Genomic DNA, 16,766 nt, shown 5'->3' on the forward strand with positions numbered 1-16,766 from the left:
GGGGGGGGCTTAGAATGGGAAACTGCTAAATACAATCCACCGTTTCCCCATGTACAACAGGGCCAGTAACATGAGATTCACTAATGTGCAATCGGGTGATGGAAACAGGAACGCTGACGGTGTTACTGTCGGCGCCACCTGTTGGAAGTACCTGGTCATTGCTGGTGATGCCCTTGTGCATTATGTGGTAGAGGTGCACTAAGAAGTCACTGTTGGGGAGCACGTCCTGGTGCCGGGTCATCATCTCACAGATCAGCTTGTAAGCCTGCAGCTTTCCAGCTTTGTACTCAGAGGGCAGCATGGTGGACTGTGAAGGGGACAGTGGCATTACAACTAAAATTAATTATGTTGTTTTGTTCCACTTGTGTATATTATATTAATATAAACTTCAGGATTCTTTCTTACTACTAAGTATTATTTATATATTAGTAGATTTTAGTAGATAAACACTACCACCTGCTTGTCACCTGTCATAAAATATATGAAATCAGTTATAAGAAATTCCTGTTCATTTACTAGCAATATAACATTTAACCTCCAAAATGTAGTATCTAGTGTAAATTTAACAGATGTTTTTTCTTGCTTTCATTTTCTCGGACTTTGATTTAATACTTTGTTTTGATAAATGTTCCACAAACAAAGTTGACTAATATTTGATACTGGTTAAAATGACTCAAAAAAGAAAAGCCAAGTACTTTTAGGACATGCCAGTTGAAATATCTATCAGATACGACATAAAATGTATCCATTTTGACAGAAATCATTATTTAGTCGCCCCCCCCACAAATGGAAAACTAATCAAACCTATGCATTGATTGGAACTCCTGTTTAGTAAATTGTCTGCTGTATTAATACCTTAAAGAGCCAGGAGGCCAGCATTCTTATAGGAGGGATGAAGGCAGGCTGGGGAGGAGAAGACTGGTTGTCTACGCTGATCCCAAGATTGTCCCGGATCTGTAAGCACTTTCAGTCAATAAAACCTCCCTTTGATTCACACACACAGAACAAAACAATGTTTTCTGCCTCTCCACCTTACCTTGGCGAGCTTGTGCCAGAGTTCGTAAAGGTAGGTAAAGACCTTGGCATGGATGTTGGGGCAACGGATGCTGTTGACATCTCCGAGGATACCCAAAATCCTCCTCCACAGGACGAAGGCCGAATCAGCATGCCAACCAGTCAGGGTCCCACCCGCAATGATGCTTACATCATCATCAGCCAGGCATTCACTGCTGTCTGCATGTTCGTAAAAAGAGTTAGGGGTGGTTCGGATTAGGAAATGAAATACGTGTTAACATCTACTAACAGTCTGGTGGTTCCCGATACAAAATGAACCTAATTGTAATTCATAGAAGATATGGGAACTATCAGCAGTTGCTGACCAAATGCAACATTCCCCTTTTTCCAAATGCATTAAGATTGTTGTCTACTGAAACTAATCAGAGTGCTGAAACACTTTTGGGGAAACAGACACACTCATCATCCAATTTTATTCAGGTTGAATTGCGGGAAGACAGTGCCACTTAGTGGGCAGCCAACAAACTACGGGGAGTAGATGCCGCTTTTGACAGCTCATCCCAAATCTTAATTATATATTATTCTACATTTTGCTCTTATTGATTTAATGTTCTATTTATAAATCTAGGTTGTTAAAGTGCTAGTTAAGTTTAGGAGATGTTGGTTGTAGAGATGTTTTATTTTTTGCTAAATTAAGTGACACTTCAATGTGGTGCCAAAAACAAAAGTATTTTGAAAAACTGTAGTAATCTTTTTCAGAAATTGACTGCTCACTCAAGATAATCCAGACACCGATGATGTTGTAAAAACACGAATTCTTTTGTTATCACTGCAGACGAACTCTTCAGATCCAAGAATATCTGCAATGAAGCATGACCCACTGAAAGCTGAAGCAATGCTTTGAAACATGCATTTTCCATCCAATTTAATTTGCTTGCCTTTACGTAAAAATTCACAGCAGATCTCACAAGACTTCTTTTCTGAATGAAGCTACTTTCTTTTTACGACTTTCCTAATTTGTCTTTCTGAGGAAAAAAAACAAAACAATGTGTCATTTCTGTGCACCGTCTGAAAAAAAAAAATGAAATTGGTGTATATTTACTTTGACTGCATCTGCAACAGACAGAGAAGGATCAATCAAGCAAAAGGAAGAAAATAAAGTTTGGGATTTTTGGGGTGAACTGTCCCTTTAAGGCCAACTAACGATGGAGATGGATAGTATGGATGGGCTAAAAGATTTGCAGGGATGAGAATATTTGAGCAAAATATTGTACACAACTAAAATGAAATGCAGGAAAAGCTTATTTGATTGAATGGAGAAGCAAAAAAAAGATTACAAATCTGGGAGAACGACAAAAACACAGCTCGGAGTAATGAAAGGAAAGAAAGCCAAGGAAGGGGGAAGGGAGATGTGGAAGAGGACTGTGGTCTGAATGATGAGTAGCAGCTGGGGAGCAGTACCCAAGTGGTGTGGCATGTGTAAGACAGACTGATGCATGGTGTCGTCCAGGGGGCAGTCCTGCGGGCACTCTGCGTGCACCAGCAAGGCCGGTGAGGCGGGAGGGTTCTGGGGGTAGTGGTAGGACGGGGGTGCAGAGTGGGGAGGGAAGGCACACTCAGGACCTAAAAACAACAAGGGGAAAGGGATAAAACTGGTTTTGAGGAGGAGGAACGGGGGGCGAGCAGAACTAAAGGGAGAGTGACAACGTCATGGTGATCATGCTGACAACACAGTTCACATACGAGGGTGGGAGGGGCAAAGAGGCGACAATCTATCAATAATAAAGGGTTTAAATCAGAGAGAATATGTACAAATAAAAATAGCTGCTACTGACAAATACTTCCATCCAAATCTAAAACAAACTGTCGACCACAGGCAGAACAATAAAGCAATGAAAGATCGACAGCAGACATGCAGGTCAAAGTTTCTGACTGTGCCACACTCAGCATGACTGATTCATCAAAAGGAGAATCCAGAACTCTCAATGAGACGAATCTCAAATCAACCTCGAGAGCTGCTAAACTGCGTCAACGGCCTTCCCCCTCTGATTGCGCTGTGAGTTTTTAATACGCCGTCACCACTGAACGGTTATTTAACTGAAAAAGACATCGTCTGCAATAAATACGTCGTCAGCGTTCCAGTACCTGCCAGAGCCTCGTTGTGGCTGAGCAGCAGACTCCCCCGGCTCTGGGGGTCGGCGGTCACGTCCATGTGGGCCGACTGCGTGGACTGAGTGTCCCCCTCCTCATCGAAAGCCTGGCAAGCAACCTCAGCTTCGTTGAGGTAGCCACTGGATGTCTCACTGCTTATACTCTCACCTATTAAATCAAAGGGAAGAGTGTTGTTGTTTTCTCATTTTATTTCAGCTTAACAGATTCCAAGGGATTCTTCATTTCAGAGAAAGAATCAGTGCTGGAATGGCTCACTTTTCTCCCTGATCTTGGGTCTTGCGTGACTCGTGCGCCCCTCAGCGTCGCACTCTGTCTCAGGCGGGCTGCTGCTCCGCCGGATAAGAATCTAGAAATACAGGACAAAGCATTAGAAATACTAGATCATTGCTTTGGCCCAATAACGTAAGACAAGATGAATGTCCTCACCACTGGTGGCTCATTGCCTTCTTCCCTCCCGTCACAGCCATAGGAGGTGGGGGAGCACTCCCTCTTCTGGGCTGAAGTTAAACAGGCAGGGAAGGTACAACAAGTAAGTTGTACATTCATGTCCTTGTGACAGAATATTTCATCTTTTTTATATCCGACCAAGATCAAAAGATGGTGAGAAAGTTTTAAGGCCGACACAGACAGATAAACGTGCATCAAAATCCATTCTATACCTGGCGCTATGTCAGACAGCGGTTGGGTGATGTCTGAGGTGCTGCTGCTTCGCGCCAGAGGCCCGTCCGCACATCCCAAGTCATCCTCTCCCCCGCATTCTGACAGCTGACCCTCTTCCACATCTGAGACGGAGGAGAAGATACAGTCAGACAACAAACCATCCTCATGTCAACACACCAGGATGGGTCTTTTACTACTTTTCAGGATCTGAAGACAAAGTTAAGGTGAAGATGTGGCACAATCATGTGAACAATGGCGTGAAATTAGGACATGCAACGTGCAGTGGCGGTGCAGACGCAGGCCCAATCCCAGCCCCCACCTCAGGGCGAGCAGTCCCCCCTACCCTTCTGTTATGGATGTTCCATGTAGGGTGCAGTGTGTCCCGTTTCTTCCGGGGATGGAAAAAAAAAGCATTTTCAGATGCAAACTCAATTCAGAGGGGTAGAAGGTTGTGGAAGAAAATCCCAGAATGCTTTGCATACAGAAGCAGAAAATGAAAGACGGCTACCCTTAATGTAAAAGAAGTTCATAAATGTTACGTATCCCTTGTATCTCTGCAAAACTGTTCATAGGAAGGTCTGATTAATAATTAAATAGATGTAAATGAATATGTGACTGGATCTTTTAACTTGCACTTAACAAAAAAGAAACTGCTATATATTGATTTAATGGCAGCAGCAACAGGCGTGCATAGATCAGCAACAGGCTTGCATAGATCTATGTATAGATCAGCAACAGGCTCGTATAGATCTGATACTTTCATGTTTTCCTGAGTAAATCAGGCATCTAATCTGATTTCCAGTGGAAATGAAACCTGCTGCTGAACTGCTGCAGGATCAGACAGTTGCATTTTATTCGTCAATGGATAAATGTCTGTGATAAATATCTTAACCTTGATGTAACTTATCTATTGATGACGTAATGAGTGGCGTCCCATTTCCTAGAATATGATTTCAACCAGTAGCCCCGCTTGACTTGGTTCAGAGGGGAAGTTAGGGGCACTTGAAACTCAGGGGTTAGGATTAAAAAGAGGAACTGGGGTTGAGCCATACTCGTGCTAAACAGCTGCCCAAGAAAATCTGACATTTTTCTATGAGCACAAGACAGTCGTGCTGAAACATTAACTTCTCTGTTCCAAATGCGCTGATGAGGAGCATAAACTGGAGGCACATGACAGACGTATGAAAAGGCAGGGTGAGGTCACACAAACATGCAGCTCTCAGAACGCACTTTTACCTGAGAGTCTGTGAGAGCAAGCAGAGTTACCAGAGGAAATACCAGGCAAGAAAGAGCTCACAGTGTGGAGCACCATAGGGACGCTTTTAGTAGCGGGCATAGCCTCGTACAGGTGAACACAGTTGCTGATGGACTGGCTTCGCTTAGCTTCCATAATAGTAAAAGCAAAAAAAAAAAAAGAGGAGGAAGAAAGACAGTGGAAAGAGAAAAGATGTAAAGGGAAGAAGACAGAGTTAACTGTCTGGTACAGAGGGCTGCAGAAGTACCTCACAGAAACATCACCGGTCGGGAAAGCAGAGGAAATAAAGTGTTTGTTCTGAGAAGGATTTCAAAATCAGATTTAAATCGGAAGAAATGATTCAAATCGAATTTAGGTCAATGAAACCGTCAACAGGTTTGTTGAAGGTATTGATGACAGGCCATCGTGTATAGTTCGACTGCTGCTGGATGGATATTTAAGACTGTTTTAAAAGTATTAATGTTGAATGCAGTAATAATTAAAACTTGTTAAATGTTCTATTATGTAATCTGTCTTCAATCTTACACATTCAAGAACAATCTTACCGGCATATACATTTTTAAGATTAGAATCTACACAGGAAGTAAAGTCTAAGTATTTGTAAAAGTGTAACTTCTCCAGACTCCAGCCAAGGCAGCGTGAGAGCTGCTGCAACAGGGTATGATGGTTGAAGACGAGGCTACCACTAAACTAGTGGTTAATATTTCCAGACACGGGTCGAGTCTGTCGTTGACAGCCGTCAGCGCTGGTGTGTCTGAACAGCTCTCCGGACTGGATTTCAAAGACAGCAGCGAAAGAGTACCGCCCTATTCTCTGCTTTCAGTGAGATATGCATCATCTTCCCTCCCGCCAGCCAGTGCCTTCCATCTAAACATATTAATTAGCATTAATTACACTCTTAATGATGCCGTGCAAATTATGTGTGTGCCTTCTCTCTTGAGGAGGAGGAGGAGGAGGAAGGATGTCTGTCGGACCTTTGAAGATCAATGTGGGAGAAGCCCAATTAGGGCAAAGAATGGCAGGGAATCTGAAGCAGGAGCGTTTAATATCCATCTTTGCACACCCACAAAACACGAATAAAGGCCATCAGAGAGTGGACGCATTAACATATGCATGCTGTGGGTTTGTGTCAGCACAAACGTGCACGCATGCCCCAAGACTTTGTGGTAATTGCACAAAATAAATCTGCTCTGAGCTCATCGAGGTTGCCATTCAGGCGTCTTGGTGGTGATTAGAGGGGTGGAAGCCACAAAATGAAAAGGAATCATCGGCGTCTTCTATCCTCCCCATTAAGATTCTGTCGAGACAAAATGAAGACAAGCAGGACGGGCTCGGCAGCTCTTTACTCCTCTGCTGCTTTCCAGTGCGACGTAAAAATTAACCTGTCACGCCGCGATCAGATAAGGGTCTGTTTGCCGTGTCTGAGTTGAGCTGACGACGACGACTGTCCAAAGGTGGCCTTTGAAATGCTGCTGGGGCGGGCTGGCGGGAGGCGATTGCGTTTGTATGCCTGCAGTCAAGCTGACATGGCAACATGTTGACGTTGGCCACCGACATGCGAGGGGAACAAAGGGGGCCATCTGCTGTCCTCTTTGTCTTTGGTGTCGGCCCTTTCACGGACACCTGGGCGAGCGTACACGTGACCTGTCTCAAGGCTTTCACAAGCAGTCAGCGAGTCCCGATAAGCCCTGCAGTCTGAAGCTGCGCGCCAGGAGCTTATCAGTTCTGCGCTGTTGGCCCCCACACAAAGCCAGCAGATTAATACTGAGAGCACAATCAACAGGACAGAAATGTGAAAGCCACCCCCCCCCCCACCTTTTGCATTTTGTTTGCTTGCTCTGCGTCGCGCAGCGACAATGCTCACATTACGGTAACTCACCGGAGGCTTTCTGTCGAACGTTGTTTCGGGCTTTCTCCACACAAGGGGCTCCTGATGTGGTGGCAGAGCGAATCCTCATGGGCTCCTGGACTCCTCCTGGTCCACTCTGCTCCCCTTGAGTCCTCCAGCTCAGGGAGAAGGAGCGCGCTACAGCTGCTGCCTTCTGGGAGTCCTGGGACACTCCTGATAAAAAACATTTGCATTTTGAATGAAATAACATTTTATTTGTTACTTCTGGGTTTAGCATCACTAAACTCTGTTGTCTAACTTTTATCCAAATACATATTTAAGTTATCTAATCTTCCTCTCTACATGCCCAACCCAAGTTTCAGGAATATCCACGCAGCTGCTTTTCTGGAGTCCTGCTAATAAATGAGCCAATAAAAACACAACTTTCATATTGGATTGTTAAAAAATAAACAAACATTAACATAAAAGAATGTGTTACACACACAGTATATTGATGTATGGACAGCATGTATGTCGGAGCCAACTACACGTTACACGCAATCTAATAATATTTTGGACAACTTAGATTAATTTGGTTGAAGCTGGGGATTCCTAAATACAGACCCGATAAAATGTATTTGCTCGTATGCAGACAGAAAAAAGGAGGGATTGAACAACAGGAGGGACTTTTGCACGTGAAATTAAAGAAACAATCCCAATTGCAAAATAAGCTAGATCGTAATGTAAAGTTAAAAATCTTTCATAATCTAAATTCACATTTTTCTCACTATGTCCCTCGCCTCACCACGTCCTCGCTGCTTCTTCTCCTTCTGCTCGCTGAGTTTGTCCAGAGGCAGGTTGGCCATGTCCAGACCATACACAGTGCGGGCCAGCACAGCCGTCAGCGAGTCCATGATGCTGGCCCACTCCATCACCAGCTCCTCCCAGCAGGTAAGAGACGACAACACTGCCAGCAGCTCGTCCCACAGCTCCCGGGAGATGAACACGCACAGGTTGGCACGCACCCACGCCACAATGATGGTCTGAACGCAAAATGAGGCAAGCAAAGATTGCAACTCATCGACAAGCACTGCTGCAGCTATGAGTCCCATAACATCAGATAATGGTCATGTTAAACTCAGCAGCTGTGGACATACCCTGAAGAGTACTGAGGCTAAACTTTCAGCAAAGCTGTCTTTTCTTTGGTTTTCCTGAGGCCTCTTCATCACTGCCTCCGTGATCCTCAGCAGCACCTGCAGCAGCTGCTCCCTGCAGCAAACAGAGGGCACATCACAAAAGAGTAAATAACTTGTTTAAAAAAAAAAAAAAAAAACGTGGCAACTTCTGAAGATTTCACTGACCATGTCTGTGTACTCATTGTGTGCTCCATGATCATGTGCCGGTAGATGCTGAGAACACCTTTGCACACCTCGACCTGGTTATCCAGGAGTTTAGGTACATCCTGGCATGGCTCCAACAGGAACACATTGGATGAGTTGGTCAGGAACACCTACACAGTGATTATAGATGATAAGAAGAATATACATAGTACGTTCTGGTTATTGTGGGCACCAATCCTGTCATCTCAGAATACAAAAAGACTCAGACACAGACCTGTAGAGTGGGCTGGATACCAGCCTTGATGGCCCTGTTCTGCTCCTCTGTCAGAAACCCTCGGCTGATGGCGCTGCTGAAGGAGTAAGTCCTCCCCCAGCTGGACGTCCGTTTGTGGCCCTGTTTCTGTAAAGTCTGGCAGAAGACAGAGCAGGCATGACAATAGAAGCACGTAGAAGCTGATCAATTACTATACTCATACTGTAGATATATGACGTGATTTATTGGTACGAATGTTACGTTACCACATCATTTCCATCAAAGTTAAACAAAGTATGAACAGATATATGTAAGATACATTTCGATTATAAGATACTTGGATTTATAAGAGGCACATAAACTATATTCTTTTGCATTCTGTAATAAGTCTACTCCGGATGTGTGTCCTGATCATTTCATGTGGGTTGTTTTAGAATCTAGACTAATTTTCTTCAGAATTCTGCATACAAAAAACATTTTAAATATATAAAAGAAATAGCTGAGCTACAATGCAAACTCTTTTCGACCCTTCTATAATTTCACACAGTCTTAGCTGCATGTTTAGCGAAGATACTTTTATAATGTATGCGCTAAGAAAATCTGTTTTATTCAGCTCTTTGAATCAGAGGTTTCCACCTGTGCAAGAATGCTGTTTGACTCTGTGCTGAGAGTTCGTTCAGCGCTTTCATCCACTTCATCTGCCTCGGTGGTCACATCAGGCTCCGTCATGAAGCTTGGCTTCTCCTGAAGGATCCACTTCCTGTACACTTTAATGACTTTCCTGGCTGCCGATGCCTCGCAGGAAGGCAGCAGGAAGGCCTTCGGAGAGAGAGCAGGGAGTTGTAACATGGACGGTTACACTTTTGAAAAGAAATTATGACACCAATAAATGTTGATCAAATGAACAGCAGAGGGCGACAAAGTACATGTGATCGCATCGAGCCTGTATTATGATCCTAATCTTTGCAACACCAAGTGAAGAATCACTTTACCTGGTGGAAGACCTCGTTGACAAAGTTGACATTGTCTCTGGTGGAGAGCAGGATGCCTTGCACCATGTCATAGACGTAGCGATGCTCCTCCTCGATGCTACACAAACTCGAATCGCTGGCTCGTCTGTCTGACAGCGTGCTGCTGTTGGAGTGGTTCTTCTCAGACTCGCCCGGTGGCCCGCTCACGTCTCCATCTGATGTCTTGTCCTTCTCCTTTTCCTGGCCGCTACTGCCTGCAGTGACAGTCTGAGCACCACAGCCACACACAAGAGCTCACTGCAGAGCCGTACAACAACTGTACTGCATATAAATACTTAGATTTTACATACACATAACAATGATGAATGTGTTTATGATTATAGCATTTTACAGGTTGACTAGTCCCAAAGTTGTGTTTTTGAAGGCCAGGTGTCTTTATAAAGAAAGGGTTTGTGCTGCAGAAATACACGAGAAACAGAATTAGTCTTCTACGTTTACCTGGATGAGTTTAGGAATGACCTCAGTGCCGTTCTTGGCGCTCTGCACCGCAGCAGCATTGCTGACATACTTCTTCTCCAGGAAGAAGGTGACCAGCCAGGTGATGAAGGCCACACGGGGTGCCAGGTACTGGTCCCTGGTGCAGAAAGTGCTCTCGTTGTTCCGTGTCACTGGCACATAGAGGGGTTTTGGTCTGTGGTGGGGGAGGTCTGACAGAGAGAGGGCAAAAACAAAAACATAGAAAGCAAAAGACGAAGATATTTGCTTGTTATTTGATTGCTTCTTCCCCTCAAATCATTCTGTCCTGTAAAGAACAAGATTTGCCAGTGAATTCTCAACTTGAGTAGTATTTTCAAAACCCATATTTTAACTAGAAAAGCACTCAGAGAACGCAATGACCTCCACCAACCATAAAAAGTAAAAGTGAATCAGAGTTGATGTGTATTTTAAAGGGGACATATTATGAAAAACTCACTTTTCCCATGTTTCTATTACTATTATGGAAATAATAATATGGTAATTATGGTATGGCAACCCAAAGACAGCTAAATAAACCATCCAGTAATTTCATCAAGATCTGTCCAGAACCTTTTGAGTTATCTTGCTAACAGTCAGATGGACAAACAAACAAACAAAGACTTTGCCTCCGAAGTAGCAGCTCTTGTTTCTATTCTGTGCATTTGTAGTAATAGCATTGTAATTTAAAAAGAACAAAATTAACTTTCTTGTGCGTGCACTTGTGTGGCATCCTACCTAATAAAGGCTTGTAGAGGTTTGTCAGCTTGGTGAAAGAGGGGAATAGATGTGGCAGGTAGTACTTCTTGAAAAGACTGAAGAGAAACCTGAAGCCTGTGTCCTGGATGTCTTTGTTCTTCCATTCCAAGCTGGATGCCTGACAGAAGGAGGACAAAGGCAGACAAGGTCAGGCTGCAGGGAGGAGGCAGTTCTAGCATCACAGTCCCTCAGACAAACCGTTCATGGAGCTTGTCTGCAGCTCTGCAATACAACCTGATTATTTACTGTGAATAATTAGTTATTACCTGGATCACCATGTACTTGAGCAGCGTTTCGAGGATGAAACACGTCTGGTCATCGGCAACCTTTTCTCCCACGACAGCTGGAACCAGCGGCGTAATCTCCTCAGGCACCACCTTGGCTGTTCGGATACAAATACCTTAAAGTGAGTGTCGGAAACTAGAGAAGGAGCCCAGATAATCTGACCATTTTAGATCCCATCGGTGATCATGCTCATCATTACTGAGTGTCTCAGATTCATATTCACCATCCGGGGGGTTGGAGAAGGGGTTGTAAATGATGGTGTCAAGAGTGCAGGGTCCTCTGGAGGACGGCACAGCAGGGAATCCTGGGACCAGACAGGCAAAGATGAGGAACTGCTCCTCGGCACAGTTGTCCCTCAGTGCCTGCAGCCAGAGCAGGAAGAGACGGATCCCCTCACAGCGGATCTAGGGAGGGGAACGTTGGGACACATCAAAGAATGCACAACAGAGTTGAACTCCCGACAACTATGTATGCGGAATCCTTTAAATGCGGCCTATTTTGTAGTCTGATCAAGTCTGGAAGATTCTTTCTGCAATAAAAACAAAACTTACCTTAAATGAATTTCCAGTGTGTAGAAGCTTTTTCAAAATAGAACCTGGAAGAAAAACGCAGGAAAACAGTCAGATAGTTAAGCATGTTTAGAATCTAAATCCTCAAGAGAGGCCTCCTATATCATAAGCTAAGACAAAAAAAAACAGCACAAAGAAAGAGAAAAGGTTCTCCCCTGTCGTCTCTACAGAGGTAAACGGACCTCGATGGGTGGTTGCAACAAACTAGGCCAGAGAAAATAAGTGCTTCACATTTTCCTGATGAAAATTAAGATCAGCCGGCAACGAGAGGCCTTCACGAAGGAAATCTGTCTCCATGTGGGAATCGCTCAATTACCTTCATGTAAATTTTCATGGCTACTTCCGAGCGGAGCAGCAGAATGCAAACCGTTCTCTAAATGTTGTCCTAAAGAACGATACGATTAAATAGTTGATAGAGCGTAATATAAAACAATAGACTTCCTATCATCGCTCAGCTCGGGCTGACAAACAACCGTTATAATTGGGGTTGTCGCTTCTTGCGAGGATTCTCCTTTTTCCGTGGGACTGAAATCAGGCCAGCATAATTAAATTACTTATTTGCATTTCAAATAAAGTGCTCATTTGCATTTACAATTTACATCCCTTCTAAGACTTCTAATCATTGTCTCTTCATTGTGGAGGGTTTCGGGCATAGCTGCGGCGGCGGCGGCTAAGTGTTTCTTAGAGGTTACAGAAGAATTTGGGAGAGACAGATATGCAGATGATGCAGAAATAATCAGCACAAATACCTATACTGTGAAACTGCCATCGGTTGTAGATTTTCTCAGGCAGATGCTGTAGAATCTTCTGATAAAAAAAAAAAGAGAGGAAAAATGAGGTTTATTAAGTGATTAGTTGGGGTTTGGCACATTTCAGGAATAACAACAGTATAATGATTGCATTAGGTTACACAGAAGGGCCACTGAACTATGTGTAAACAGCTCCAGGTTGTCCAACTTGCCTGTACAGATGAAATGAATCAATCCATAGTATTAATTTAATACAAAACAGACAAGCATCCACATGTAAAACAATGTTTATTTGTTATTTTCTTTAAACAGTGTACACCTCATAAATGCCTCGTCCATTCCCCTTCCTTGGCCAAGCATGTGTGCAGATCCTAGTGACACAGGGTAGTGCTGAGAAATGGCATTACTGGTTAATTATGCGCCCTAACATTTCAGCAGTCTGTCATTGTTCCTGAATGCAGTGGAAGGTTAACTGGTTCCCACTAGAGGGATTATAAAAGGCCTGGAAAGCAGCAGATTTGTGAGTATGTGGCTGCACACCTAGTTAAGTCAGAGCACTGTTATGGCCTAATGGCTCACTTCTCCTCATTCCTAATCACTGACCCAATGAGACTTGATAATTGCAATTGGAGGTCAAGTCTCTCCTTTACTGCTTTAAGTATGCTGTTCTGACCCCGCTGCACTGGGAAAGCAACTCAGACCGACATGATTCATCTACCCTGAAGAATAGCCCCACAGGAAATGAAGGGGAGACAGAGAAGGCCAAAAACAGGCATGAACACAATGCATATATTTCTTTAGGTCCTCTCCAGCCACAGACATAATAAAAAACACTTAAGGATGCCTTGTGACTTTTAAATATAGATAAAAATAACACTGCCACAAGGCAGATAAAAACACGCAACCAGAAACTTACGTTTATTACTCAGAGCACAAATGTCATGTGCATTATCAAAAGAAATGTCATTTTAACAATAAAAGATAACAATAATTGTGATTATTCACACAATACCGTGAACAAATGACTTTAACTTTATCCTGTGGTTTAACGTGTAACATCTTTATACTCTCGGAGCAGAGCTGCTCCAGAATTCTTTTCACGACTGTTATCGTTTGTCAATAACTTCTTTCTTCTCCGCCACCCGCCATAACTTTCCCTTCTTGTCCTCTGGGAGTAAATCCTCGTCATCATCAGTCACAGAGGAGATAACTGAAAGACATAAATCACTTAAAGGGGTGATGGATGACAGTCTGCGCTGCTCAATTTCTCTCTGATCCGCAGACGTGATGGCATGCTTTGTATAGGACTGTGGCTGAACCTTGCTATTGATCCTGCATGGGATTATTGCATCTCTGTACGGGCCTCCTTTACTCCATCTCCTTGGCGGCAGCAGACACATTATGCTAGGCGGCAACACAGCAGGATAGCCTGCTAAAGCCTTTCTGTGTGTGTGTGTGTGTGTGTGTGTGTGCATGAGCAGACACAATAACTCGGCCTTTCTCTGTCCTTACAGGGTTCCGGATTGGGTTGGGGGGGGTGGAGACGCTAGCTCAGAAAGACTCCCTGCAGAGCTGGGAATGCTGCAACAATGAGGAATTTACTGGCTGACATGAGGCAAATGCAGAGCCTGACAGACTGAGGGTCGAGGGAGTTACTCTAATCTGCAGCCATACTCCAGCATAAAGATGTGGGCATTACTGCGGTGCAACTAGAGCCTTAATGCATTTACATGATCCATGCTTGCAGGACGACACAGAATATACCAGCATGACACCGAATATACCGCCTGAGGTGTTCCACAAGGGCTTTTTAATGGTAATAACGGGCATTCAGTTTTCCAGTAAGAAATTAAATTCATTAACATAATGTTCAAAAATGGACAATGACGTCTCCTGAGAGATGCAAAGACACCAGAGACAAAGAAAATTGTATCTATTAACTTGTAGACGTAGGAGAAAAGGTTAATGATTATTCTCCTAGCCATACAGAATGTACTTAGTTTGACCTACAAAGGAAACAAGACATCTAAAATCCTCTGTAGGTCTGATGTCAGTTACGCAACCTGCTTTGTATGAAATGCTCTGTTAGTGGAGACAAAACCAGGCTGCGTATTTACATACAACCAAATGACTGAGCATGCTGCCATTATGTGCTATACTAAAGCTCTCTGGACATTTAAAATCCACGTCATACAACACCAAATATAATATATTTTAAAGCCTAAAGTAAGTTTTTTCATTTATTTTATAAGCGTGTACTAAATTATGCATGAAAACCTGATGCAAGCACGCAATCGACTAGAAGGTTGCTTTTTAATTGCCCACTGGTAGCCACTAGGTGGCAGCAGCACAGTGCAATAAAACTCCAGTTGCGGGTGACACAGATGCCAGATTGGATCATCTTGAATTATTTTTATGATAATCTTTAAATTCAGAGCACCAGTCAAAAATCTGGACAAACCTTCCCCTTAACTTGAATAAAAAACAACAACAACAAACCCATCAGAAACATATTTTAGTTCTGTTGCGTATAGTTCTCGATAACTGGAACTTAACAGCAGTTCAGGTTAAAGACCACATTAAAAGCCCAAATTAAATCATAGCTTAAGACATCAAGGTTCTTTGCCTCAGTCTGTGCCATCTGCACAGCGAGACATGCTTCAACCATCACATTGGGGGGGGGGGGTCATGACTCTCAGGCACTGCTATTTTGAGGGGTGACATTTTTTGGAATCCCTGCGCAGAATGGCTTTTAGAATGGCGACATGTAGAGGAGCGTTTATATTCAAGCTAAGATGCTCATACAGAGAAATATGATGCAATAACACCCGTCAGAACGAGACAATTAATGGGTGTTAATAAAACACAGAGACATTGTTATTAATCAGTCGATTACTGAATATTTACATGCATGGAGTATTACTGGAGCACTTTTGTGCAGCATTTAAATGATCATGCTATGATTAATCTTCTGATGGTGGTTTTGTTGCGGTTTTCTGAGACAGATGAGCCGCCATCTCGACCGACACCACCACCACAGTTAAATCGTTATCAGTAAAATGCCACCGACTGATAATAAATAAAAGCAGCTTTTGAGCCATGACTGAGCTGAATTAAATTTAATATTGTGTACTTCAGAACTAATGTTACCTCATAAGACGTTAGCCACATACTGTTGCTCAGTTAGCCCCTGTCTGGGGGCTTTTCTGGGGAGGATGATGAGGGGAAATGTTGCTGGGAATGCTGAATCAGGTCCGTGTGACAGACTACGAGGTCACGCCGAGGTCACATCCTGCAGAGGAAAGTGGGTATGCAGAGACTTTCCTCTGAATGTTGTTGGTCCCACAGCCATCCCTTAACCTGTCCCACAGCCTCAGTGGCTCCAACTGCAGTCATACAGGAGGGTAAACAAACCGTCCCTCGAGGCCAGCGAGGCTAGATCTGGTCTTACGACTGCAAAAAAACAGTCTTCTGGTCCAAACAGTGGAATTACAGCTGCAAACACTTTCTGCACCATTGCTACCTGGCAAGACTCCTTTCAGAGGTCCTCTCACTACGCACTTCAATTTGTTTGCAAAGTCTGTGGTGCAAGTTCAACTCTCTTGCACATCACAATTCACAGAGAGGGTGATGTATGTTACGAGGGCATCATTTGCCCTCCTGATCTGAGCAAAAACAGAAATATTTAAAGGAGGAGGAGGAAAACTACGGCGCATTCCCATGTACATATTCAGGACTTGCAATGTTTGCAGATCAGGACATGGTCACAGAAATGATCAGTCTTATTAATAGTGGTTGAGATGTGGGTCGCTTAATAATATGCTCGTTGGCCAAAGTGGCCTCTTTGCAAAAAAGAAAAAATAAACCTGACAGGGATGTCGCCATCATTTTCAAAGAGAGTTACATTTTCTCCATTTACACAACATTGATTCAGCAGCATTTTGAAAAGCTTCCACTCTGGAGCTCGTTTACAAAGGTTTGCCGGTTCAGTCCATGGAAATGCAAAAATGTTTCCATTCGTTTGCAAAACGGGCCAAAAGGATAACGTTTCATCATCTATTCTACGAAATCTGAGAATCTTAAGAAATCTTTGCATACAAAGAACAAGGAGCATTGTCGATGACAAAACTGTTTTTAATTCACAGTTTTCACAGTGCGCCAACTTTTAGGAAGTGGCTTTGTAAATTGCCTGCAGTGAACCTGCAGCACGGCAGAAACAATAAGTACATCCCTGATGACTGCTATTCATACCCAAGGGACAGTAGATTAACGTCATTAATGATTAAAACCTTCCAAACCTTCACCAAACTGTTTTCACAATGTCTGGAGCATGAAATTGCCCAAAATGTTTTATGCTGAAGCATTAAGAGTTCTTTTCACTGGAATTAAGTGGCTGAG

General features: G+C 43.4%; 1 protein-coding gene across 1 annotated transcript in view; it reads right to left on the minus strand.

Moving 5' to 3' along the window:
* ralgapa2 (Ral GTPase activating protein catalytic subunit alpha 2) overlaps positions 1-16,766 on the minus strand; it is a 47,268-nt gene that overhangs the window by 19,031 nt on the left and 11,471 nt on the right. Inside the window, exons 4-25 of the mRNA XM_068752339.1 lie at positions 12,369-12,426; positions 11,602-11,645; positions 11,274-11,454; positions 11,032-11,147; positions 10,745-10,883; positions 9,992-10,200; positions 9,515-9,760; positions 9,159-9,341; positions 8,544-8,678; positions 8,291-8,439; positions 8,087-8,198; positions 7,735-7,972; positions 6,981-7,163; positions 5,083-5,229; positions 3,846-3,968; positions 3,613-3,683; positions 3,442-3,532; positions 3,160-3,333; positions 2,476-2,637; positions 1,037-1,233; positions 856-954; positions 152-307 (exon numbers count right to left, since the gene is read on the minus strand). Of these exons, the coding sequence (XP_068608440.1) occupies positions 152-307; positions 856-954; positions 1,037-1,233; positions 2,476-2,637; positions 3,160-3,333; positions 3,442-3,532; positions 3,613-3,683; positions 3,846-3,968; positions 5,083-5,229; positions 6,981-7,163; positions 7,735-7,972; positions 8,087-8,198; positions 8,291-8,439; positions 8,544-8,678; positions 9,159-9,341; positions 9,515-9,760; positions 9,992-10,200; positions 10,745-10,883; positions 11,032-11,147; positions 11,274-11,454; positions 11,602-11,645; positions 12,369-12,426 (3,213 nt within the window). The remainder of the gene's footprint in view (positions 1-151; positions 308-855; positions 955-1,036; positions 1,234-2,475; positions 2,638-3,159; positions 3,334-3,441; positions 3,533-3,612; positions 3,684-3,845; positions 3,969-5,082; positions 5,230-6,980; positions 7,164-7,734; positions 7,973-8,086; positions 8,199-8,290; positions 8,440-8,543; positions 8,679-9,158; positions 9,342-9,514; positions 9,761-9,991; positions 10,201-10,744; positions 10,884-11,031; positions 11,148-11,273; positions 11,455-11,601; positions 11,646-12,368; positions 12,427-16,766) is intronic.

This window comes from Brachionichthys hirsutus, chromosome 18, assembly GCF_040956055.1.
Source record: "Brachionichthys hirsutus isolate HB-005 chromosome 18, CSIRO-AGI_Bhir_v1, whole genome shotgun sequence".
NCBI lineage: Eukaryota > Metazoa > Chordata > Actinopteri > Lophiiformes > Brachionichthyidae > Brachionichthys > Brachionichthys hirsutus.